Source organism: Dendrobates tinctorius, unplaced genomic scaffold, assembly GCF_039654945.1.
Source record: "Dendrobates tinctorius isolate UK_male_01 unplaced genomic scaffold, ASM3965494v1 ptg000257l, whole genome shotgun sequence".
NCBI classification, from domain to species: Eukaryota; Metazoa; Chordata; class Amphibia; order Anura; family Dendrobatidae; genus Dendrobates; species Dendrobates tinctorius.
The window spans coordinates 162,538-189,115 of NW_027361924.1; the positions used below are offsets into that span (position 1 = coordinate 162,538).

The 26,578-nt window shown below is 46.5% G+C and overlaps 1 protein-coding gene across 5 annotated transcripts in view; it reads right to left on the bottom strand.

The window, feature by feature from the left end:
• TSC2 (TSC complex subunit 2) overlaps positions 1–26,578 on the bottom strand; it is a 38,374-nt gene that overhangs the window by 5,035 nt on the left and 6,761 nt on the right. For 2 of the 5 annotated variants that reach the window (XM_073558395.1, XM_073558397.1), the window contains exons 10-33: positions 26,175–26,301; positions 25,949–26,092; positions 24,904–25,041; positions 24,582–24,685; positions 24,336–24,417; positions 18,677–18,832; positions 18,396–18,497; positions 17,896–18,018; positions 17,520–17,626; positions 16,897–17,038; positions 16,664–16,786; positions 16,444–16,578; positions 15,676–15,865; positions 15,480–15,573; positions 14,805–14,907; positions 14,630–14,724; positions 14,072–14,092; positions 9,439–9,603; positions 9,145–9,303; positions 8,939–9,030; positions 5,920–6,090; positions 5,498–5,713; positions 3,199–3,267; positions 837–991 (exon numbers count right to left, since the gene is read on the bottom strand). In XM_073558395.1, coding sequence (XP_073414496.1) covers positions 837–991; positions 3,199–3,267; positions 5,498–5,713; positions 5,920–6,090; positions 8,939–9,030; positions 9,145–9,303; positions 9,439–9,603; positions 14,072–14,092; positions 14,630–14,724; positions 14,805–14,907; positions 15,480–15,573; positions 15,676–15,865; positions 16,444–16,578; positions 16,664–16,786; positions 16,897–17,038; positions 17,520–17,626; positions 17,896–18,018; positions 18,396–18,497; positions 18,677–18,832; positions 24,336–24,417; positions 24,582–24,685; positions 24,904–25,041; positions 25,949–26,092; positions 26,175–26,301 — 3,013 coding nt within the window. The remainder of the gene's footprint in view (positions 1–836; positions 992–3,198; positions 3,268–5,497; positions 5,714–5,919; positions 6,091–8,938; positions 9,031–9,144; positions 9,304–9,438; positions 9,604–14,071; positions 14,093–14,629; positions 14,725–14,804; positions 14,908–15,479; positions 15,574–15,675; positions 15,866–16,443; positions 16,579–16,663; positions 16,787–16,896; positions 17,039–17,519; positions 17,627–17,895; positions 18,019–18,395; positions 18,498–18,676; positions 18,833–24,335; positions 24,418–24,581; positions 24,686–24,903; positions 25,042–25,948; positions 26,093–26,174; positions 26,302–26,578) is intronic. The other 3 variants (XM_073558396.1, XM_073558398.1, XM_073558399.1) reach the window with 3 other exon arrangements.

A 26,578-nucleotide genomic window follows, 5' to 3' on the forward strand; every position in this document is an offset into this window, starting at 1 on the left:
TGGTTCCCACAGTGAAGCATGGAGGAGGAGGTGTGATGGTGTGGGGGGGCTTTGCTCGTGACACTGTTGTGGATTTATTCAAAATTGAAGGCATACTGAACCAGCATGGCTACCACAGCATCTTGCAGCGGCATGCTATTCCATCCGGGTTGCGTTTAGTTGGACCATTATTTTTCAACAGGACAATGACCCCAAACACACCTCCAGGCTGTGTAAGGGCTATTTGACCAAGGGGGAGAGTGATTGGGGTGCTACACCAGATGACCTGGCCTCCACAGTCACCAGACCTGAACCCAATCGAGATGGTTTGGGGTGAGCTGGACCGCAGAGTGAAGGCAAAAGGGCCAACAAGTGTTAAGCATCTCTGGGAACTCCTTCAAGACTGTTGGAAGACCATTTCCAGTGACTACCTCTTGAAGCTCATCAAGAGAATGCCAAGAGTGTGCAAAGCAGTAATCAAAGCAAAAGGTGGCTACTTTGAAGAACCTAGAATATAAGACATATTTTCAGTTGGTTCACACTTTTTTGTTAATTATATAATTCCACATGTGTTAATTCATAGTTTTGATGCCTTCAGAGTGAATCTACAATTTTCATAGTCATGAAAATAAAGACTATTTGAATGAGAAGGTGTGTCCAAACTTTTGGACTGTACTGTACATAGGAGCAGTATTATAGTAGTTATACTCTTGTACATAGGAGCAGTATTATAGTAGTTATATTCTTGTATATAGGAGCAGTATTATAGTAATTATATTCCTGTACATGGGGCCAGTATGATCATATATTTTTGTACATCGGGGCAGTATAGTAGTTCTAGCTCTGAAGCCCCTCACCCTGCTGATCCCCTCAGTCTTCTTGTCGGACTTGTCTTCACTGGGGGGGTCCTCACTATTCACAGCTTCAAACTCGTCCAGTTCTTGTGAGCCACTTGGAGACGTCACATCTCCTTCCTCCAGCTGGGAACCCTCTTCTGGCACAACTGAGGATTCTACAAGGAGGAAATAATGGTAAAACCAGCAGTTGGTGTTAGATTGATGTCACAAATCACAACCACTTAGTGTTACAGCCCAGGACACAGGTTTTGATCCTGTACCTCTATAGCAGCTGCAGAATTATAACTCCAGATGCTGGAATTTGTAATTTCAGCAGCTGGAGAGTCACAAGGTGGATACCATAGATGTAAGTGGGAGACGTTCACTACAGAAGAACATGGCTTCAAGATGTGCCACGTTTGCTGCAGCAGGTGTCAGATGCCACTCTAGTCTTACACACGGGAAAAAGACACCGATCGCCTTTTTCCAGGGTCTTCAGTTTTGTATATCACTTTCTTTGACTTTAATAGGAGCAGTCAGGACTCCAGATGATGCTGCCACATTACACAATCCCATTTCTTTATCAATCTCACAAAAGGGACAATTAACATTTAAAACAAAGTAAAGCACAAATTACCAAAGCAGATCATTAACCCGAACCCTTGTCATCTGTTAAACCTTAAAGCAGATCCGTAAACAGATTTTACAACACAAACTGCATACATTACTAGCTAGATCTTAGACCTGACGAGGTTGTACTTACAATGCAGAGCAGGGAATGGCTGCACAATCCTTTCAGAAATTTTGTCCTTCCACCCAGCCAACTCCTCAGTGTCCCTCCTCCCTGCAGCTGAATTTCTGCCCATCTACCCAGACTGCTCCTCAGTGTCCCTCCTCCATGCTGCTAAATCTCTGCCCATCTACCCAGACTGCTCCTCAGTGTCCCTCCTCCATGCTGCTAAATCTCTGCCCATCTACCCAGACTGCTCCTCAGTGTCCCTCCTCCATGCTGCTAAATCTCTGCCCATCTACCCAGACTGCTCCTCAGTGTCCCTCCTCCACGCTGCTAAATCTCTGCCCATCTACCCAGACTGCTCCTCAGTGTCCCTCCTCCATGCTGCTAAATCTCTGCCCATCTACCCAGACTGCTCCTCAGTGTCCCTCCTCCACGCTGCTAAATCTCTGCTCATCTACCCTGACATCTCCTCAATGTCCTTCCTACCTTCCTTTCTACCCTGATGGCTGCTCAGTGTCCCTCCTCCCTGCTGCATCTCTGCTCATCTACCCTGACATCTCCTCAATGTCCTTCCTACCCTGATGGCTCCTCAGTGTCCCTCCTCCCTGCAGCTGCATCTCTGCCTTACTCAGACAGCTCCACAATGTCCCTCCTACCTCACAATACAAGCTGCAGCAGTCAGGCTGGGTGAGGCGACAGACACTACAGAAGCTCTTACAACTCATTAACTGAACTCATTATGTAGCCATTCTGGCTTGGCTTTTCACAGTAAACAGCCTTGTCAAGTTAAAGATCTATTTAATAATGTATGCCGTTTATATTCTTTAATCTGGTGACATCCTCGTTATAATGAATTTTCACCCACAAATACCAATTCTGGTGCTTTTAAATTTATATAGGTGCATAACTATGCTGACTCATTTAGTATATTTTTATTGGGGCTGAATCTTTTTTCTTCATCTGTCCCCCATGATACATAACTCCAAATTATTTATACCGACAGTTAAAGGGTTATAGTCAGTGGCTTTGGAATAAGTATGAATTCTCCTGTAAAATGATAGATTTGTTACAGCCACCAGTAGGGGGAGCTCACTGCACACCAAATGTACAGAGGCCACAAGTATGGAGGGAGCTCCCTCTAGTGGCAATTTTATGCTTTCACTTTATAAATAGAATTTGGAGCTGTGAATCTCAGAAGTTGGGACTCCAGCCACTACAGAAGAGACTGAAGTTAATCAGCACAGAACTGTAGACCTAAATGCATGATGGCGGCTTTGTAACATCACGATCTTTAGTCATGAGGTCACTCTGCTTTACGAAGTAGATCAGGCAGAGGACCCCATGTAAGAACTGATGGCTGTTAGTGGTCACTACACGCTGCCATATGGTTTATCTGAAGGGCTAATGCTGGAAAGGAGTCAACATGCAGTCTCAAGAGGGTCTACAAAAGGATCAGCATTCTGTAAATCTGCCTAGAAGGGACCAGCCAGATCACGCGCAGAACAAGCAGCCCAACACGTCCTCTACGCCTTATTAGCTATAAGCACACAGGATACAGATGAAACCGGCAAATATCTGGTTAATACGCAGGCACACGTCAAGTAGGTCAGACACCGTTCTGCAGCGTCCTTCCGGCTGTATATATACCTGCCCAGGATATGCTCCTAAGCAGCTTGCCTTGACCACTGGACTGGGAGGTGGGAGAGAGAGAAGCCACTGCAATGGGAGAGGAAAAGCAGGTTGCAAGACGTTGCCATGATGGAGCAGTTTTGCTGGAGCAAGGAGCCTGTTCATGTTTGGACACATTTTTGACTGATTTGCTCCAAAATTGGATTCATCCCTGCCCCCGACAGCCACTCACTACGGTTGCCAAAAACATGATGTAAACAGGCCCTTAAAGGGGAACTGTAACAAGATCAAAAATGGCCATTTTTTGCTTGTATTTTATTCCTGTTGCTCCCATGAGTAAAATTTCCTTTGTAAAACCCGCCATATGCTTCCAGAGAAATGGGCCTTTACGTAGTGCCAATTTGAATGGTCTTTACAAAATGGGTGTGTCATAGGATCCTCAGGGGCGTGTCTAGGCTTATTTGCATAATCATCCTGTGAGTCACACCCTCTGAGGAACCAAATAAAGAAGGTCAATATCTCTATAGCCATATGGCGGATTTAATAAAATGAAAAAGCGCAAAACTCAGGGGAACAGCGTGAATAAAACAAGTGCAAGCAGTGTCCACTTTTGACCTGGTGACAAGTTCTCTTAAATCTAGAAAGCCTCTTAAATTTACATAAGGCTTATTCACTGTATTTTAGTTCTGCCACATTTCAAAATCTCAGCTTGCTGTCAATAAGTGCAACATGTGCACCTGGGGCTCACACCCTGATGTTCTAGAAAAGCCAATACACGTTGAAGATGAGCTACAAATAAAAAAAAAATATGTTCCCGTTCACTGACTACCAGCAGAGATCTAGAGACTGTATTAGAAAGTTGCAGAACTTGTAGAATAAATGCGCTTTATTTCGTCATACGGCTGTAATACCAGGCATGGCCTCTGAACAAGAGTGGCGCCATCTCTGGAAATAAACTAGAGGCTTTCCATCAAGGCAACACATCAGGAAAGGGAGAAAAAGAAAAAGGGAGCACTGTGGTTTGGGAAAACTCCGTGATCTGGTTTGTCACACCAACGGATTTTAAGTGTTCACCTGGAATCTGATAAAACCTATGAGCGGGTCATGGAATTACAAAGATAGAAAGACCCTTCACCACCCACCAAATGTGTATGTGGAAAGTCAAGGCTGTAGTGGATGATCAGTGGTCATGCTTTATCGGAATATCCCCCCAAAAAGGGCTGCTGCCGTCCGAGGACTACCCGAGCCCACAGAAAGAAGTGTAAACCGGTACCATGGACAGAGCCACCAGAGGTTTAGAGGGAACGTGTCATCAGAACATGGCCGCTTTACATTACGTTTGTTACATGTTTCCTTGTTTTGTTAAAGAAAAAAAAACAGGGCCAGAAATCTTAAAAGGGAATCGGTCACTTTTTTTTGGACCATGAGCTGCCGGCATTGACATCAGGGGCTTATCTACAGCATTCTGTAATGCTGTAGATAAGCCTCCGATGTAACCTGAAAGAACAAAAAGTTATATTATACTCAGAGGGGCAGTCCGGTGAAGTCCGATGGGTGCTGCGGTCCGGCGCATCCCATCTTCATACGATGCTGTCCTCTTCTTCCCTTCCTGTCGTGGCTCCGGCGCACTGCTCTGCCCTGTTGAGGGCAGAGCAGAATACTGCAGTGCGCAGGACCTTTCCCGTCGCCTGCGCATTGCAGGACTCTGCCCTCAACAGGGCAGAGCAGTGCGCCAGAGCCACGACAGGAAGGGAAGAAGAGGACGGCATAGGAGATAGGAGGCGCCGGACCACGACACCCATCGGACCGGACGCCGGGGTGAGTATAACCTCTTTTTTCTTATCTTTCAGGTTACACCGGGGGCTTATCTACAGCATTACAGAATGCTGTAGATAAGCCCCTGATGTCAGTGGTGGCAGCCAATAGGCGAAAAAAGGGGTGACAGATTCCCTTTAAGTTTCCACACTCTCCACTAAGCCCAATATCAGACTAACTTCCTGTGTTATGCAGATAATTTCAGAAGTCTCATCACCATAGGCAGAAATACAATAAAACGTAACATCTGTATACCAGAGGTCACAGCTCACCTCCACCTCCTTCCTGCATTATTTATCCCGATAAATGTAACCTTATGAAATCCTGCAATACAGCTCAGTCTATTTCTGCTGATGCCCAGGAAGTCTAATATTTAGCCTACCAGTGAGAAAATATAGGATTCAAAGAAGAAAAAAAAACAAACAAAAAAAAAAAAAGACAACACACAACCTCTTTTGATGACACTTTCCTTTAAAGGGAGGATCTTCCCGTGCCCACCTACCTGTGTTGGATCTCTGGAGGCGTGTGGGCTTGCCGGCGGCGGTGCTCAGGCTGGAGGCGGGCATGGAGAGGGACTTGTACAGCGCGGTCTCTCGATGTTCCTTGAACCTCTCGGCTGCCATCAGTGCGTTGGACAGTTCTTGGAGCGGCATATTGTTAATGTCTGATGAGAAGGGGCTCAGGGGGTTCTCCAGACTCATGAGCCAGCTGGTATTACCTGGGGAAATGAGTAGAAAAGAAAAAATTGCTGATCAAAAAAAAAAAAAAAAAATTCACAGTATAAATCAGGAGGATAAAAAATAAAAAAAAAAAGGCAGAAAATTAGGACTTTTTTTAAAAACTTGTCTTCATGCGTATTTTATGGGCATGAACTAATTTATGTCAGGTTACAGTGTACCCCATCTGCTGAAAGGTTTCACTTACCTGTAGGTCTACGCACAAGTATCTCAGCCCAGCCCTGTGTCAGCACCGGGACAAAGTCCGCCAATGTAGGCTTCTCTCTCTTGATGTGAACCCGACGGGGAGACTTGTCTGCTCTGGCTCCAGGAGAAGACAAGGAGCCGCCGTCAGAACCAGCTCGCAGTCCATGACCACCTGGAAAGACATCAGTGAACTAGCGGAGCAACCAGAACCTAACAGGGGTCCCCTAGGCCACTGACTGTATACCATAGAGCTTGCAGAACTACAACTCTCAGCATTCAGTGACAGCTTATGGGTTGTAGTTTTGTGACTGCTGGAGACCATAGTCTCAGATTATGCGGGTACAGTAGTATGGCGCAGCAGAAAGCTGCATGCAATTTGGGCACGTGGCACTACAGTGGCCATGCTACGAGAACAGCCGGACAAATAAAATATCAGATTCATGGCGGTAACATTCGATCGTTACATAACTATACTAAATATGAAAAATGTGATAAAGATATAGTAAAGTAATAAATCATCGCAGGAGGACTTGTGCCAGCAGTGGGGCTATAGCAGGGGAAGATGGCACTCAAGTATAGTGTGAGAAAATAATTGGAATACACAGAAAAATATATGACGTTTCAGTCTATTCTAGACCTTCTTCAGACAAACAGATCACCCATAGTCAGGCTGACTGGCATCACTGCGCACTACAAGTATACAGCATCTTTCTGCAGTCACTATGGGCCATCGGCTTGCCTGAAGGTCTGTAATAGAGGAAATGTCATTTTACTGCGGATTGCAATTAAAATTATTTTCTCGCATTATACTTGAGGAAGAGACCCTACTAGTGATGCACAGGTTATAGCAATAGTCTGAGGAAGAGACCCTACTAGTCATGCACAGGTTATGGTATTATTCTGGGGAAGAGACCCTACTAGTGATGCACAGGTTATGGTATTATTCTGAGGAAGAGACCCTACTAGTGATGCACAGGTTATGGTATTATTCTGAGGAAGAGACCCTACTAGTCATGCACAGGTTATGGTATTATTCTGGGGAAGAGACCCTACTAGTGATGCACAGGTTATGGTATTATTCTGAGGAAGAGACCCTACTAGTGATGCACAGGTTATGGTATTATTCAGGGGAAGAGACCCTACTAGTGATGCACAGGTTATGATATTATTCTGGAGAAGAGAATGTACTAGTGATGCACAGGTTATGGTATTATTCTGAGGAAGAGACCCTACTAGTGATGCACAGGTTATGGTATTATTCTGGGGAAGAGACCCTACTAGTGATGCACAGGTTATGGTATTATTCAGGGGAAGAGACCCTACTAGTGATGCACAGGTTATGGTATTATTCAGGGGAAGAGACCCTACTAGTGATGCACAGGTTATGGTATTATTCTGAGGAAGAGACCCTACTAGTGATACCATAACCTGTGCATCACTAGTAGGGTCTCTTCCTCAGAATAATACCATAACCTGTGCATCACTAGTAGGGTCTCTTCCTCAGAATAATACCATAACCTGTGCATCACTAGTAGGGTCTCTTCCTCAGAATAATACCATAACCTGTGCATCACTAGTAGGGTCTCTTCCCCTGGATAATACCATAACCTGTGCATTATCCAGGGGAAGAGACCCTACTAGTGATGCACAGGTTATGGTATTATCCAGGGGAAGAGACCCTACTAGTGATGCACAGGTTATGGTATTATTCTGGGGAAGAGACCCTACTAGTGATGCACAGGTTATGGTATTATCCAGGGGAAGAGATCCTACTAGTGATGCACAGGTTATGGTATTATCCAGGGGGAAGAGACCCTACTAGTGATGCACAGGTTATGGTATTATTCTGGAGAAGAGAATGTACTATTGATGCACAGGTTATGGTATTATTCTGGGGAAGAGACCCTACTAGTGATGCACAGGTTATGGTATTATCCAGGGGAAGAGATCCTACTAGTGATGCACAGGTTATGGTATTATCCAGGGGGAAGAGACCCTACTAGTGATGCACAGGTTATGGTATTATCCAGGGGGAAGAGACCCTACTAGTGATGCACAGGTTATGGTATTATTCTGGAGAAGAGAATGTACTAGTGATGCACAGGTTATGGTATTATTCTGGAGAAGAGACCCTACTAGTGATGCACAGGTTATGGTATTATTCTGGGGAAGAGACCCTACTAGTGATGCACAGGTTATGGTATTATCCAGGGGAAGAGATTGTACTAGTGATGCACAGGTTATGGTATTATTCTGGGGAAGAGACTCTACTAGTGATGCACAGGTTATGGTATTATCCAGGGGAAGAGATCCTACTAGTGATGCACAGGTTATGGTATTATCCAGGGGGAAGAGACCCTACTAGTGATACCATAACCTGTGCATCACTAGTAGGGTCTCTTCCTCAGAATAATACCATAACCTGTGCATCACTAGTAGGGTCTCTTCCTCAGAATAATACCATAACCTGTGCATCACTAGTAGGGTCTCTTCCTCAGAATAATACCATAACCTGTGCATCACTAGTAGGGTCTCTTCCCCTGGATAATACCATAACCTGTGCATTATCCAGGGGAAGAGACCCTACTAGTGATGCACATGTTATGGTATTATTCTGAGGAAGAGACCCTACTAGTGATGCACAGGTTATGGTATTATCCAGGGGAAGAGATCCTACTAGTGAGGCACAGGTTATGGTATTATCCAGGGGGAAGAGACCCTACTAGTGATGCACAGGGTTATGGTATTATTCTGGGGAAGAGACCCTACTAGTGATGCACAGGTTATGTTATTATTCAGGGGAAGAGACCCTACTAGTGATGCACAGGTTATGGTATTATTCTGAGGAAGAGACCCTACTAGTGATGCACAGGTTATGGTATTATCCAGGGGAAGAGACATTACTAGTGATGCACGGCTTATAGTGATTGACAAGCCACAGAATTAAGTACAGAGACAGTAGCTGCTGGTGGAGATCTGTGCCATGGCTCCTGATGCATACTCCCTCGATGTGAGCTCACCAGACATGGAGCGGACTCGGTGGCGCTGCGTCTGCAGACTACGCTTTATCACTTGAAACTCGATCTTCGGGACTTCTGCTGGCATATATAGGCTTCAAGACAGAAAACAGAACAGGTTCCCCAAAACGATTGTGAACCCCAGAGAATTTTATCAAACTTTCCCTGCATTACGCCAGCACAGAACGTTGTAAGAAAGCTGCCGTTACCTGGCGTCACCATCCCCCTCCTTCGGGACCTCCCCAGTATCCAGGCCTAGGAGATAACGTGTCCCTCTCCCTACACTTGTAGTCACAGTCACCAGTTTATTTCCAACCAGCCAGGTCTTGGTCCTTCCTCCGTCCAGGAGGAACTCCCCAACCGGAGACCTGGAAGGTAAAGCGATTGGCAGTGGCATCCGAGTGGTTAAACAGCAGTGATCTGGGCTCGCGCCGGTCGCTGCTTGTATAACAGTCGGCACGCCCCCCCATGGACACACAGGGCGTCTGCTGCTTGAGACTCACCTCTTGGGAACCGCAGTGAAGTTGGAGAACACGTATCTGGCCATCATGTCTAGACAGATCTCCGTTAGCTCTAGATGGAGGTTTTTCAGGCTGTCGTCGGCCTGGGCCATGGAGCTCTCGTCGGCCGAGCTCAGGCTGGAGCTGGTGACGGACACCTGCAGCCGGCTGGACGAGACAATGACGTGTTAGACTGCGGACGCTCGTCATGGCAGGTCTGTAGGAGCATGACTGAACCCGGAGAAAGCCACTACGAGAGGCAGAGCCTTAGATTCCTCATTTCCTCTCAGATTATGCAGCTCCAATCATCCTACAGAACTTTGCTTTACTTCTGCATGGACCACGACCCAAAATGCAAACTCTCCAGCCATGTGTCAATCTGATATCTCATCGCAGTGTATAAAGGTTAGGTTTTCTTCTGTTAGCAAGGTAGCCGACGTGTGGTCGCCATTCACATTAAAGGGATTTTCTCCTTTGTTTTCTTACTACTAATTAGCCTTGTAAAAATCATTTTGTACTCTGTATCCACCGCAGAGCCTACACTGCTGTCCTGGTGATTATGTACAGGCTGCGGCGGTAACGTCACATGAGTAGCGCTGCAGCCAATCACTGAGCTCAGGCAGTGCTGCTCATGTGATCAACACTGCAGCCTGTACATAATCACCAGCGCAGGCTCAGTGTTGGTACAGAGGCAGAGTACAAGAAGGAAAAAAGGTGGAGAGGGGAAAGAGCAGGCAGAGGAAAAGGAAGGAGGGGAGGGGAAAGAGAAGGCAAAGGAAAAGGAAGAAGGGGAGGGGAAAGAGAAGGCAAAGGCAAAGGAAGGAGGGGAGGGGAAAGAGAAGGCAAAGGAAAAGGAAGAAGGGGAGGGGAAAGAGAAGGCAAAGGAAAAGGAAGAAGGGGAGGGGAAAGAGAAGGCAAAGGAAAAGGAAGAAGGGGAGGGGAAAGAGAAGGCAAAGGAAAAGGAAGAAGGGGAGGGGAAAGAGAAGGCAAAGGAAAAGGAAGAAGGGGAGGGGAAAGAAGGCAAAGCAAAGGTAAAGGAAAGGGAAGGAGAGGAGGGGGAAGAGAAGGCAAGGCAAAGGAAAGGGAAGGAGGGGAAGAGAAGGCAAGGAAAAGGAAGAAGGGGAGGGGGAAGAGAAGGAAAAGGAAAGGGAAGGAGGGGAGAGGAAGAGCAGGCAAGGACAAGGAAAGGGAAGGAGGGGAGGGGGAAGAAGAAAAAGGAAAAATGGAGGGGAGGGGAAGAGAAGGCAAGGCAAGGGAAAAGGAAGGAGGGGGAAGAGAAGGCAAAGGAAGGGAAATGGAAGAGGAGAACAAGCAGTTGAGCACTTATAGGTCCCCTATCCATCAGGTTTTTTTTTTTTTTTTACAGTAAATAAGCAGTTGTCAGAGGCAACTACTTACGCAGTCATCAATGCATATGGGGGGGGTCAGAAGAAATAGGTTTTCAAAAGTGTTTGACCGGATTAAGGCTGGAGTCCCATAGTGCGGCCAGTCATGCCCACCTGCAGCCACCGAACAGTGCCTCAATTTAAGGTAACAGTGAGATGCTACCTGCAAACTTGTATTTTTTTTTGCACCTGCAGTTGAGCATGGCTGCGTTCGCATGAAAGCTGATATTCCAGGTCAATAAGAAGGGAAGCAAAGTTGCACGGTTACCGATTGAGAAATTGCATGCTGGACCCTTCTATCAGTAATGCTCGGATCGCAAACCCAAGGAAACGAGAGGAAAAACCCAAGTCATGACCCATAAACCCAGCTCAGTATTAATATCAATCATACACCAAATCATAACACTTTAGTCTACAATGCACCCCCCCCCATCCCGGCCTAAGAGAAGAGTGCAGCCGGACCACCACCATTAGAAGACGGCACATGGAAAGAAAGCACAAACAGGACTGCAGATCGATCAGCCCTGGGTGATGTTCCCAGATTGCACTCGTCTCATTTGTTAAAGTTCTTCTACTTGTTGCAAAAGTTTCAGTATTTCAGTACATAAAACGTGCATTGGTTAGGGCTGCTCGGCGCTGGTTACAGAGTGGACACTAGTGTCTAGGACTGCCATGCAAGTCTCCTTGGCATGCAAATACCCCAGTGTGCGGGTACGGTGTAACCCAGTCCCCCCTATACCTGAATGCAGCACGCTCCGACACACTGATGCTGCGAGATCGAAAGGCATTGGAGAGGTCCCTCATCTCCTTCACCGGGGAGGAGTCACTCAAGCCCGGCTTAGCTGGTTTGGATAGCTTCAAGCTACCCGTTCAAGAAGTGACCCCCCGCAGGCCGATATTAAATCGGGGCATTGATGCCCACCGACCCAGCCCACGTGAGGTGGGGAGAAAGCATTCCCAACCACACAAAAGGATGAAGGTGGCAACCAGTGTAAAGATGTGAAGAGTGGGTACATCAGAAGGCCCGTGGGGGGTACACCATAGAAAGGGAGAAACAGAAAAAAAACAAAAAAAAAAACAAAAAACATAAATGCGACAAATGAGAGGGCAAGAAGCAAAATGAGAAAATTAAATAAAAATCAGCAAAATCATCATAGGAGTCAATTGCGGTCGAAATAGACTGGCGATCCCCTGACAATATTAAGGAACTGCATGGGCACATCCATCCCTTACAGATTTCGTCCCATAGCTGGATTTTATTGGCTAGAGCTTGTAAAAACCAGCACTTTTGCAATTTACTTATTTGTCATCCGCTCCTGAGATATTAACACTTGTTTACAGGTGGTTGCCTTGGAGACCGACCACCGCTACTATTTTGCTTGTAAGCATTGCGCTGAAGCTGGTCAGGATTAGGAGGTAACACTGTGCTCTTGTATCAAAATCAGTGCTTACAAGCTCAATAAAGAACTTGTAAGCACTGTGCAAGTTCTGCGGACTAGTAGCAGTGGTCTGTCTCAGACAACGAGCTATAAAGAGGGAGGGGGAAAAAAAAAAAAAAAAAAAAATGTTAATATCTCAAGAAAGGCTGAAAATTGTAATATTCGGTAAGTTGCAAAATTGCCTGTATTTACCAGCCCTGACAATACTTCTGTGTTAATCCATTAATCTGGCATCTGAGGTCAGTTGAGTGATTTAACAGCAGGTATTTGATGGGGTCAGTGGCTCTTCAGATAGCTAAAGCGGCAATTTCCCTTCTGAAATGCACATTATCTGCATCTGTGCATGGATTCTGTGGGTTCTGACTGGTGCAGTTTCTTCTCCCCTATCACAGCAAGCAATCTCAGGCTCATTGACTGCACCTGCATCCCCCTCCTCTCCCTCCATTTACCATTTAACACTAGACTTTCCTACAGCAGCTACAAATCAGACACAGACCGTCATAAAACAAACTATAGGATATAAGCATGGAATCTAAAATTCACCATGATGCCCTTCAGCGTTCATCTACAGTGGCCACTGATCACAATATACCAGATTACCAATGCAGTTTCCTAATATTTAAGGAAGACGCATCCAAGCCAGAATTGCACGTCTTAACCCGGGTGCTTTCTGTCCAGGCCAAACTAATGAACAGCAGACATTGTGCCGCTTGTTATGAACTACTGTTCGGACTTCATGCACTAATATCGGCAGCGCACAAATGCTACTTTTAATAAATACACAACATTTTATAGGAAAAAAAAAAAAAAAAAAAAAAAATCAGCAGCGCAACTGAAATGCAGCAGGAAAGACCAAGAAATCCACCTGTGATTATATTGGAGGCATCGTCCAGGCACTGTGGGGTGACCCGATCTCATGGAAATGCAAAAGGAGGGCTGCGGGCAGCAATACAAAACCAGACATGGAGCAGATCTATGGGGGAATCTGGACTTCAGATTTAATAATGATTTAAATACACGGACCCCCAACCTCTTACCCTGGAAGCCATGTTTAGCACAGACATTGTCACACATGACATGCCATGCCAAGAAGCTGACGAAGCCCCTTCAGAGGTTGTAAATCCCCAAGGGGCAAGTAGTCTGTGCCAAGTGTCCCTTATAAAGCAAGTATGAAGGTTAAAATTCCCACAGCACCCCTTTATAAAGTAGTAATGCCTAGAATGCCTCCCCCATTGTGGCAGACTCCAAGGGGGACCCCGTTCATTACTACTTTATATGGCGACACTCTGAAGTAATACTATAGGGAACAGAGACTGCTCTACGATGGGGCACTCGAGGCATTTCAAGCTTATAATGGGGCAGTACTTGGAAAGTCCTAGTACCACGGTAGAAAGTTGAAATGCCTTGAGTGCCCCCCTCATAGAACAGTCTAGTGTGATCCTTATAAAGTCATAGTTACCCCCTAAAAAGTATTAGTTCAGATATTGTCAAAGTAGTAATGACACGAGCGCCTCCATATAAAGTGCCCCCATAAGTATGAAAGTCCCATGTGCCCCTTTATAGATGGAGTGCATTACAGGCGTCCAAGTCAAATGTGTCGCAGTCTGCTATTAGCTGCTCCTAGAGGGGGGCCTTCACCAGAGGACAAGGAGAAAGATAAAAAAAAAAAATGCAACATGTCCCACTGATGTGCGAAATAAGACGCTTTAAAGAAGAAGTTTGTTTTTTTCCTCCTTTCCTTGAGATAGTCGTCACCCGGCAGCACCTGGACGATGGCACCCAGTGCGGATGGGTGAAAGTACCGCAACATACCTGTTAAGGCTATAGGTTACCCTGTCAAGATGGTGGAAACACAAATTAGCAAATCACAGGCACAGAAGCAAAATCCAAAACACAAAGCAGCATTCATATGGAAATAAAACCTAAGCTGGGAATGGAGGGTCAGGGTAGTAGTCACAGGTAGAGCGATGAAGGAGCCGCCGGCAGGGAAGCCATCATATGCAGATGTGCAGCGTTGGGGGAATTTATATGTGCGGTGATTAACATTTAAACATGTCAGAAAAAGACGCAGGACTGAAACATGCCGAAAGCCTAAAGCCAGGGCAAAAATCATAGGAAAGTAAATAATTGCTAGTGATAGAAAGCTCTGCAACGTACCAAAGGGGTAAGAACCATGGCATTCTGGAAATTGTCTCATGTGATCCCCTGACGAGTCTAAGACATACAGTACTGTGACCCTTTTAAATAGGTAAAGGCTAAACAGCGACAGGCGAAACTAAATGATGGGAGTCACTATGGGTGGTCCTGGGATGCAATGGATGCCGAGATGAAGAGATAGCCTACATCTTCACATACAGGAAGAAATCTTACCTTTTCGGCCTCTCATTCAGACTGGTGCTGCGGGCCCTGAAGCTCCCCTTCTCAGGAGTGTCATCAAAGCTCTGCAGGACATTGGAGCGAAGACCCTGTGAAAGTGAAGAGGAGGGTGGGCTGAGCAGAATGTCGAGATAACAGAGTATGGACCCGATAACCGGCTGCAGTTTACCTTGGTTATGTAAGGCACAAAGTCTCTTCGAAAAGGCAGCCGACATCTGATGAACCACATGGCGATGACGTGATGGGCCAGGAACACGATGTACTGATTGAACCTGTAGGGAAGGAGGTTGTACAGGCAGATGCGACATCTGTTATCACATGACAGCAGATACTGAAAACTAGGGAATTTTGAAAAAAGATTTTTAACAGTTGCAAGCATGTCCAGATGCAGTTTTCAGTATCATGTTTTGCATTTTATGCTGCAGATAGGTTTTGGCAGCACAGAAGCCACAGCAAATCCAGAACATTGAATGTGGCCAAAAAAAAAAAAAAAGTAGTTCCCAAATTAATTATTAATCTAGAGAATAGCAGATGGATAAGTGTTCGAGTGCTGGATGCCCACCAATCCCAAATCGCCCAGACTAATGTAATGGACCCTTGGCCATGAGCGCACACCACCGCTCTGGTTTTTCTCTATGGGACTACTGGAAAGAGGAGAGTTGTACTCCACTCCCTCCAGCAGTCTAAAAAGGTAATGAAAGGAGTGTGCACAGCCACCTCGCTATTCCAACACAGCTCCACGGTAGGGATCAGTGCAGGACCTGGTGGTAGGTGATGGGTTCAGTATTACAAGGCATAAAAAAAAAAAAAAGTTAAAAAAAAATTACGACTAGTAGTTACTTACTTTGATGGATTTGTGTAGGGAAGAGAAATGGCGAACACACTGACATACTGCTCTGCAGCAAAGTTCCCATAAAGGTGCGGCAGTCGAACGAGAGCTGAGAAAAAAAAAAAAAAACGAGTGTGCAGAAGGATTCAGTGTCGCCATCACACTGTCGTACAACCTTACTGATCCCCTACCATAGTAGGAAATAACTTACTGGACAGAAACTCCAGCATGGGAATGGCCATGGTGACTGTGGCAGAGATGTGGGTCAGCTTCACAATGAGCACTGGCAGCGATTTAATCAGGATCCCTGGCATCTCCACCATGCACATGGACAGGGCGACCACACATTGCTTGGCACAGCGGTAGATCAGGCCGGTTTCCAGACAACGCACCATTTCCTTCTGTGAACAAGAATCGCCAGACATTAATAAAAAAATAAATAAATAAATGCCAAAAAAAAAAACAAAACCCTCAAATGTGACCCATTACTGCAGACCGGAGCGGAGCTGTTCTGGCTTCACACATTGTGCCACAAGTAGTAACAACTAATCAGCGGAAATGTCAGGTGTCGGATCGCCGCCCATCTTATATTACGGAGCTATATGCCAGCAATATTAAAGGCCTGGCAATCTAAGGGATTTTCCAGATTTTACATTGATACCCTGACCCAAGATAAGAGCAGCAGTGAATACTGGGGCCGCTTTGCCGCAGTTTTAGGACCATGATGGTGGCTCCTCTGAATGGACACAGCACTTGCAGAACCTGATGGACGTCTAGCACAGCTTGCCATTTGTTGATACAGCCCCACTGATTGATGGACTAGAGGATAAGCGATTAATAAAAAAGTAATTCAATAAAGGCCTGAATTAAAATGTCAAATCAAGGAGAATTTATGCAGCTCGGCCTTTATCGCTCGCTGTACTATTCTAGATGGAAAAGGAAGACTAATCTTTTCTGAAACAGCCCCGTATGATCATACCTGCTTATTGATGTCCAAGTAAGGGTGGTATGAAGTCAACGCAGTCAGCACAGGAACCACCGCAAGCTGCAGGTCCGTACGAGAGAAACCGTCTGGTGTGTTATAAAGGCGGTCGCTTGCACTTCGGTCTGACAGCTAAAAAAAATATAAATAAAAACAAACCACCTTCAGATTTATCCATCTAGACTTGCCTAGGCGGTGCAGGTTGCAGGTTTCTCACCATGGTGCACAGTGAAGCCGACAGCTGGTCAATGTTGCAGGGGGAGGACAGGATGAGGAGCTTGTAACGAAGGCACTCTGGAAGCTTGTTCAGAACTAGTTTTAGAACTTTCCAATCCGTCTCCTATGAGATGAAAGGGTCATAAAAAAAAAAAAAAAAAAAAAAAAGAAGAACAAAACACTAAAGAAAGAAAAAAAAAAAAAAAAAAAATGACAAGGGGATGAGCACGATACCTGTTTTAGGCATTGTAGAATGGTCCCAAATGCCAAGGAAAATGGCATGAAGCCCATGCGAGGGTAGCTGCCCTGGGAGGAGGTGCTGGGGCTCCCAGCAGGAGGAGACAGGGTACCCGGCAGCCTCTTCTCAGGCTCGTTCCTGAAGAGATAAAATAGTGCTTAAAGGGGTTGTGTCAAGTTTAAGTTATCCCATAGATGGTATAGGGGGGATAAGTTACTGAGAGCCAAGTATGCACATGCCAGACCCCTCAGCAAATCTAGCAGCAGCACTGAGAATAAATGGAGGTGCACATGGTCAGCTTCTGCTCTATTCAGACAGGGCTCTTCAGAGACGCACTCCATGCATCAGTGGGGGGTCCTAACAGTCAGGAAGTTGTCCTCTATACTCAGGATAGGGGATAATTTACTAACCTGACATAAACCATTCACTTAAAGCAATGCCCAGAACTTGTGTCCATGGCTACAAATCTGGAGCGAGATTCTAAGTGAAGGCTAAGGTCTTCACCAGGTTCCTATGTTTTCTGCTCCACAGAGGATGGATTTATTCCCAGGACTGGTTTTATAAGTGTATGTTGAATCACGCAACTACATCTCAGATGATCCCCAAATCAACCACTTACACAGATTCACAAAGGCAGTACGGGCTGAACCTCACAGCTCCATCCTTGTTGGGAAGACCGATGCGTTTCAGAGAGTCAGTTCGTAGCAGCAAGAAGAAATCAAACACCTTCCAAGAAAAATAAAGAATCAAGACTTCTATACGAGCTCTTGAATTGACCAGAGGAGCCACTTAAAAAGGGATTTCCCAGGAGTAGACAAAATTTAACGACTCACCAAAAGCAATGAACTATATTGCTAAATTTCATAGTCTTCCCATCGCCAAAAATCAGTATCTGTATGGACCGGCTGAGAGTCTCCAGCCCACAACGCAAGGCATAAAGGAGGCTGGCGAGACTTGCAGGTAGTTCAGACAGTCTGAATTCGGCCAAGACTCACCTGCAGGCGGATACTGCTGGCCATGGGGGAGCTGTAGAGGTTTCTGTAGTGCAGCTGGATATGGTTGACCAACATCTCGTACACACGCATGGCATGACTGGCCGGTAGAGAATACAGCTTGGTCTGCACAGAGGATAGACATGTTAAAAGGGGCTAGCCAATGTTATAAAATTAAAGTACACCCTTAGATCTGCCATTGCCTTACGATTATGGGAGCTAATTTGGAGAACAAAGTCACCACATTGCCGGCTTAATGTTGTGCCCTTTGCACACTTTTCTCTGCACAGAGAATGTGGCCGGCTGCATTTTTTTTTTGTGCACAGCCAGGTGGCAAGGTGTAAACTCAGAACAGGACGCCGCAGTATAACATCACAGACCTTATAGTTACAAGATGGGGGGGGGGGGGTCCAAGAGGTCAGACCAATGATCAAAAAGGGACAGCATATCCTGGTGATGAAAGACCCTTTAAGACGACATGTCTAGCAAGTGCTCCTTCCCACCTGTAATATAACCATGAGCCCCAGCACAGAGGTCTTAACATCTTCCAGGGACGACGAGTCCTGTTCTGCAGACTCCGACATTGATAAGGAACGGGTAACAACCTAAAAAATAAAAAAAAAACTACTAAGATAATGTGACATGGGAACGTAGACTCTGAAAGATGCCCTTTTTCTTTCACACTTGGCATCCATCATACGACATATGGACCAGCCGAGTGTCCATAGAAGGATATCACCCAAAAAGGTCCCATAAGAAGAGGACACGAAGACGCAACCCTCACCTTCTCAATGATGTCCATCAGGCCGTTGAAGTGGCAGGAGTGGCAGCATTCAGCCAAGTCCACCAACAGCTGCGTGGCAAGTTTTCGGACTTGATGATCCTTATCTTCAGGAATATGGGCTAATTGGCAGGTAACCACCTTCTCAATCAGTTCTTCCTAATAAGAGACAAAACATGAGAAATTTAGGAAAGGCAAGTATTGCCCAGCATTCAGAGCTCTGCAGCAGAGAAGAGAGTGATAGTATCAAAACAGGATTTTTAGTGGCTTACCGTAAAATCTGTTTCTCTGAGCCTTCATTGGGGGACACAGAAACCATGGGTGTATGCTGCTGCCACTAGGAGGCTGACACTATGTATAGAAAAAAGGTTAGCTCCTCCTCCGCAGTGTACACCCCACCGACAGGAAGTAGGATGATCAGTTAGTGAGAAAGCAGTAGGAGAAGCAATCTGTAAATGAGATAAAAACCACAGAAAACAGAAATCCATACTGTAACAATATCATACAGTAAACCGAGCTGTTCAACTTGGGAGGGTGCTGTGTCCCCCAATGAAGGCTCAGAGAAACAGATTTTACGGTAAGCAACTAAAAATCCTGTTTTCTCTATCGCCTTATTGGGGGACACAGAAACCATGGGACGTCCCAAAGCAGTCCTCAAGGGGAGGGAACAGCAAATAACTCAATCAGGACGAGGGAGTCACCCTCGTCACCTGCAAAGGTCACCTGCGAGGTCTTCTTTACCCCGACCGGCACTTGCCGAAGCTAGGCATGGGTTGTGAAAAACCTTATGGACCTGTGGAGGACATAGCACCGCACTGCAGAGATGCCAGACGAAGGCCCAAAGAGTACCGCTGGGAGGACACCCACTGCCTGGGCAGGGTGCATCGTACTGAAAAGAACACAGTCCTTCCTGAGCCAGCAACCCTACTAATGTCGACCAGAAGATTCCGCGATCCAACGCTGACCTGGAGACCAGAGGACCTCTATACTTCAAGCCTGAGCTTGATAAGTACCGTTGTTGTGGCCAGGTAGCCTGATGAGAGAGCGCCACAAAGAAAAATCTGAGGCGGACGAAAGAAAGGAAATCCAGAATGATGGAGAGTGGACCACTGATCCACAGGAAGAGCACCACAGCTGGTACAGAGTCCGTGAGACCCTAGGAGTGGTGGAGACCCTGAAAAGGGAAGGCTACCAACTGAAAGGAAAATGAACCCGTCCGTTGCAAAGCAGATGATATCGCCAAAGCCCTGAAGAAATCAGGACCTGGATAAGGGCTTCATGGAAAAACAAACATACGATTCACAGGAGGCAAATGCTGAAAGAAAAATTCTCTTCCTGAGAAAAACAAGGATGAATTCAATCCTAGATCCCGAAAAGGCACAATGAGGAAAATGCGCTGAAGAACGACAGGGTGCAGTCTGAGGAAGGAGAGCGCTTGTCCTTCCGGTGACCCTCTCAATAATATGGCCTGTTGGAGCCACCTGGAAGGAACGGAAGTTGGTGTGAAACTGAAAGCCAAGTGGACCCCTATATGGGAACGATTAGGCGAAAACCAAGGTCCCTATGCAAGAAAAATTAGGACAGAAGCCGGTCATATCTTCTGACCGGCCTCCGGGAAGAATGCTCTAATGAGCAAGCTAGGCCACGTGTCTATAGAACCTTGCAACACGGGTTGAGACTAAGGCAGGTCACGATATAGCGGCGGGTGGTTTGAAGGTTGACCTTGCCAATTACTGTGTGAATTCACCATTGGTATCCCTGAGGGATGCACTTCTGAGAGAGGAAGGACCGTAGTAGAAGACTTGGAACCGGAGGGTTCGTAGTCGCAGAAGTAGTCTAGTTTGCAAAACGCTCGGGAGAAAAAAAATATACCGAGGCGTCCCCTTGTTTGGAAACTGCTGAAATCCGTTCTGTGAGAAAGTGGCAAGACCTGAGAGCAGGGCACTGAGAACCTGCTAAAGAGTCGAACACTGAAAACGTACTGAACGGAACCTGGATCCCATCGCCGCGATGTTGGCTCAGGATGGCTATGGAGAGACAACTGATTGCTCGACTAAGCCGGTAGAACGAAGACTACTGGATGACCTTGGAGACTGAGATCAAAGGGAAGATAACCCAGCCTACAGGGATGAGGGTGGATATGGAAAACTAGTCCAGCTGGACTTAGAAAAGAGATTAGTCGAGCAAGGAACGTCCATGTGTAAGGAAGGTTGGCTCTAGGTAGATTAAATAGACACCCGAAGACAACTAGGCTGACGAAAGGCAGGTCCATCCGTATGACGAAGTAGACGACCAAATCCATACTGGACCCTCTAGAGCAGGGAGGGAATTGCGGTGTGTAGACCCACTTGCCTAAGTCTAAGAAAAGAAGCGCTCGAGGAGAACGTGGAAAAGAAACAATTGTAGCTGAAGGAAGAAACGCGTTATCACCAGACTTATCCTTGGATCCAAGACTGGAGCAGCTTTTACTCTGGTTGATGCTTGCGCATAGTCAGATCCCACTCCTGTCTGAGGTGGGATACTCTTTCCCGTCACGGTTAGAAGTCCCATGCCTGCGCTGCCGGAGGCTTTACCTGGCGTCTGTAAGAATAGGTAAGTTCCGACAGATAAATAGCTTATGCATTGTGGTAGCTTGAAGGCCCTTAGGACAGACTAGGACCTGTAAACTACTATTGGCCAAACCTAAAGATAGGCGTAACACTTAGGGTCCAGAGCATGCCGCAGACAAATCGCGATCCACCGTACCCGACACGAGGGTGTGTGACCCACCTGAAGGTGGAGTATCCAGTTATGTTGCTACCGAGATCCACTCTGTGGTACAGAGATCTGCTCCGTCTGAACATGGTAATGCTTACGTTTAACTGTTAAGCAACCACAGATGTTATTAAAAATGAAATATGCATCTGAAAGGTGTGTTTGACTCACCTGGAAGCGGCCTGTAACCGCAGCTGCAGCCCGTCAGGCGCAATAAATGCCGGCACCTCACCCCGAGTGGTGATTAGACAGGAGCTTAGGCAAAGGCTGCAAAAGACACCGAGGAACGCGAGAGAGGACACTCCTGACTCACCTGAAAATGAGACAGTGGAGCCGGACCGGTGTAGTAGATGTACCTCGGGTACGTTTGAGTTACCAGAAAGACGGCGTGTATTGACAAATATGTCTGGTAGAGGCCCATCCAAGTACCCAATAAGGGATAGGATACTGCTGCAATAGAACGCGAGAAACTTGAAGGCTAGAGCGTCTAACTCACCTGAGTACTGTACCGAACACCAGTACCACTGAAGTAGTGAACTTCGGGCACGTCTCCACCGTAATACGGCTGTTCGAACTACTGTACCTGGTAGGTGGTGCTTTTGAAGCCTGTATAGCAGATATAGCACAGCTGCAATCGGCTCCAAGTATCCTGTGAACAAATCAGCGTGGAGAGAACTCGGAGAAGGGTATGAGACAGCCCTTTCTGTGCTGCGGTGCGGTCTAGGTCTGGATACCTGACGGCATTAGGCAGAATAACGGCTTCTGTGTTGCGGTCTAGGTCAGGATACCTGACGGCATTAGGCAGAATAACGGCTTCTGTATTGCGGTCTAGGTCTGGATACCTGACGGCATTAGGCAGAATAACGGCTTCTGTATTGCGGTCTAGGTCTGGATACCTGACGGCATTAGGCAGAATAACGGCTTCTGTGTTGCGGTCTAGGTCAGGATACCTGACGGCATTAGACAGAATAACGGCTTCTGTATTGCGGTCTAGGTCAGGATACCTGACGGCATTAGACAGAATAACGGCTTCTGTGTTGCGGTCTAGGTCAGGATACCTGATGGCATTAGGCAGAATAACGGCTTCTGTGTTGCGGTCTAGGTCAGGATACCTGACGGCATTAGGCAGAATAACCGCTTCTGTATTGCGGTCTAGGTCAGGATACCTGACGGCATTAGACAGAATAACGGCTTCTGTGTTGCGGTCTAGGTCAGGATACCTGACTGCATTAGGCAGAAGAACAGCATCTGTGTTGCAAACCTGACGACATCAGATAGAATAACGACTTCACGTGTAGTAAGCCGTACCACGAAGTCTGTAGTAAAATTAGAGTCTGACCAATCAATTGTTCTGACGGTAGAACCGTAGCTGCTTAGAGCCGTATGAAGCCCGCGTCCGGAGGGGGCTGCAGAAAAAAAGGGAAGGGCGAGTGCCTGTGGGCAGTAGATGTGGGAGCAGATGCTATGCCAGGGCTCCAGCACCTTTATGTGTGAAGCAATGGCTGAGTGGTGCTCTGCTGAAATCAAGGCACATATGTGCAATGGCCGAAAAACCCAACAGCCGAGACAGAATCAGCGGAAAACGTGCGAGTGAAACCTTCTACCAGATCAACGCCATGCGTCAAACACAGAAGACAGCAGCGTGGCTCTACAAGGCTCTGTGTGCCATGACATCAGACATACTGATGTACTAGAGGCTGTGCGGCAGAAGATTACATTTACGCCTGTAAATTACACGACTCCGGAGTACTATTACAGCAGTGACTGTACAGTTCTAGCGCACAATTACTTCATAGACTGTACAGCTCCAGAAAACCATTACGTTAGTGGCTGTACTGCTCCAGAGACTGTACGACTATAGCGCCTATCACGTGAGACGCAATTGCTAAGGTGGATTCTCTGCTCCGACACCGTACCTACGTAAAGTGTGGCCCTGCTTAATTATTCTATGAGGGGCTTATATTCCGCAATGTCCCTGATTCGGCTGAAGGGAGCTAGGTAGCGTGGGGCGGGAGCCCCACGCCGAGGAGAGTAGGCTGCTGCCCACCGTCGCCTATACTGCCGAGTAGGGAACCAGCTGAGGGGAGCCTGGAGCACACAGCACTCGGCGAGGAAAGGTGAGGGAATTGCCAACCTCGGCAGGGAATAAGCTCCCCACATGAGCGGCCGGAGAGCAGCCAGGGATAGGGGAGGGCTTTCCTCTTCTTTGCCCATCTTCTTACGTTTACCTCTTTCCCAGGGTGTCAGACGTCCGGAAACCTGTTGCAGGACGTCACGTCTCATCCAACTAACAGGCTCTGGTGGGCGAGTAGGTGGGAGACGAAGGGCCAGGACCAGGTCTGTATCACCTAAGCACGCTTCTGTGCTAGGGGTTTGGGTCCTGCCGGCTAGACATATGAGGATACGGGGTGGCAGTACACGCCGTACTCATAGTCTCTTTGTGGGAGTACAGCTGTGACCTTTCACACTGTATCCCTCCTGGTACCAGAAAAGGAACAACGCACACTGAGGTAGATAAGGGTCTAATGAAAGACCCGTGTCCACCTCCTACTGACACTAAGCTAAACTGATCATCCTACTTCCTGTCGGTGGGGTGTACACTGCGGAGGAGGAGCTAACTTTTTTCTGCATAGTGTCAGCCTCCTAGTGGCAGCAGCATACACCCATGGTTTCTGTGTCCCCCAATAAGGCGATAGAGAAAGTGACATTGCTGGAATCAGGGTCTCTGCCCCTACAACATTCTGCTCTCAGATTACATAGCAAAAACCTTCTGACAGATTCCCTTTAAGGACTAAACGTTGGGCCTAAAGCTATAATTCGTCTCCAAGTTACAGGGCTCATGCAAGGTAAGAGTCCTATCGGGGGGGACGGGCACAGCTGCAAACTGTAGTTGAGAATAGAAACAAACCTCATAAAACTGCCTGTTGATGCTGAGCGAGAACGAAAGGACATCCAAAACTTTCATACGCACAATAGAGCGAGATTCATTCCTGGAAGACCAAAGAAAGAAAAAAAAAAAAAAAAAAAAGTGATATTACCTGGACCTCAGCGAGGGCAACAAGTCAAGAACAGAAACAGGATTTTGAAGGTTGGGAATTCCATGTATAAAAGTAAAACTAGAAAAAAGTTGTTCAAAACTTCACATTGACCTGACCTGAAATATTTGTCCATCAGTTTCTGCAGGTCCTGCACCCATCCCTCCTTCCCCGGGTGAATGCTCTTGGAACGGTAAGTGATGAGATTCACCACAGAGGAGGCCTGAGAAGAGTTCAAAATTGCATCAATATGCTGGATGTGCAGCACAGGTCGTCAAGTTACAGCACAATAGTGGTGGAGTTTGCAGAATGCTCATCTGGATACGGAAAAGCGGCATTGAATAGGGGCAGATTGTGGAGAGACCTGTGGCTGAAAAACCCATGTACAGAGCCTTCACAGATTGTCATCTATGGTCTTTAATGCAGAGCCTGGGAACTTACAGGTCGCTCATCTGAGTTTTTCTCTACAAGTTCAAAGAATCTGTCCCCGTCTCCGTGGAATTCGTTCTGGTCATAGAGCTCCTCTATAGCAGTCAGAAGGTTGTGCACAGCCGCCCGCAGCTCCTGACTCCACAGCACCTGAAAACAGCAGCAGCAGCGTCAGTAATGCACACAATGCCTGCACCAGCAGAATAGTGAGTGCTGCTCTGGAGTATAATACAGGATGTAACTCAGGATCAGTAATGTATGTACACCGTGACTGCACCAGCAGAATAGCGAGTGCAGCTCTGGAGTATAATACAGGATGTAACTCAGGATCAGTAATGTATGTACACCGTGACTGCACCAGCAGAATAGCGAGTGCTGCTCTGGGGTATAATACAGGATGTAACTCAGGATCAGTAATGTATGTACACCGTGACTGCACCAGCAGAATAGTGAGTGCTGCTCTGGAGTATAATACAGGATGTAACTGAGGATCAGTAATGTATGTACACCGTGACTGCACCAGCAGAATAGCGAGTGCAGCTCTGGAGTATAATACAGGATGTAACTCAGGATCAGTAATGTATGTACACCGTGACTGCACCAGCAGAATAGCGAGTGCTGCTCTGGGGTATAATACAGGATGTAACTCAGGATCAGTAATGTAATGTATGTTCACAGTGACTGCACCAGCAGAATAGTGAGTGCAGCTCTGGAGTATAATACAGGATGTAACTGAGGATCAGTAATGTATGTACACAGTGACTGCACCAGCAGAATAGTGAGTGCTGCTCTGGAGTATAATACAGGATGTAACTGAGGATCAGTAATGTATGTACACAGTGACTGCACCAGCAGAATAGTGAGTGCTGCTCTGGAGTATAATACAGGATGTAACTCAGGATCAGTAATGTATGTACACAGTGACTGCACCAGCAGAATAGTGAGTGCAGCTCTGGATTATAATACAAGGAGCAGTAGTGTAACATGAGCCTCAAATATTTTAAGGAGTGGATAACAGCAAATACAAGTGGAATATTAACGGAGAATGGGTCTGTACCTGGAGCTGCTGGAACAAACGTTGAACGATATCCAAGACAACATCCCACGTGACCGCCTGCACTTCCCGTCCGTACTTCTTGATAAGTCTTGTGATTGACAGGACAATCTCATAAGACACCACTGCATTCGGACAGTTCATTGCCTGGAAAAAAAACAAATTTCTTTAAAACTTGTCATGTTCAACACCAGAACACTTTTAGGCTGCGCCTGCTGTAGTCACTTACCTTTATAAAAGAGGGGAGCACAGATATTGGAGAGTTCTTCAAACAGAAGAGCCTATGTGCACCCCACAGCCCCATGCCGACAAAGAATACCGCTCCTCTCAGCAGGGGGGCGTCCTCCGAGTAGTCTCTGAAAAGACAATCAGTATTTGCTCAAAATTAATCCAAAATTAACAGTTGGTGCATGACATTTCCTGAGTTATACATCACTGAAAACGTTGGAATTTTTTTTTTTTTTATTTTGTTGTGCAATGATCTTGGCAGCTCTTCAAGGGGGTTTCCTCATCTTAAATGGATGAAATTGAAAAGTTCTTGTAAAAACCATGAACTTTGCAATTTTCCCCGTACTAAAAATTTTTACTCTCAAGAACGGAGAGATTTCTAAACAGTAGTTTGGTGCTGGCCCC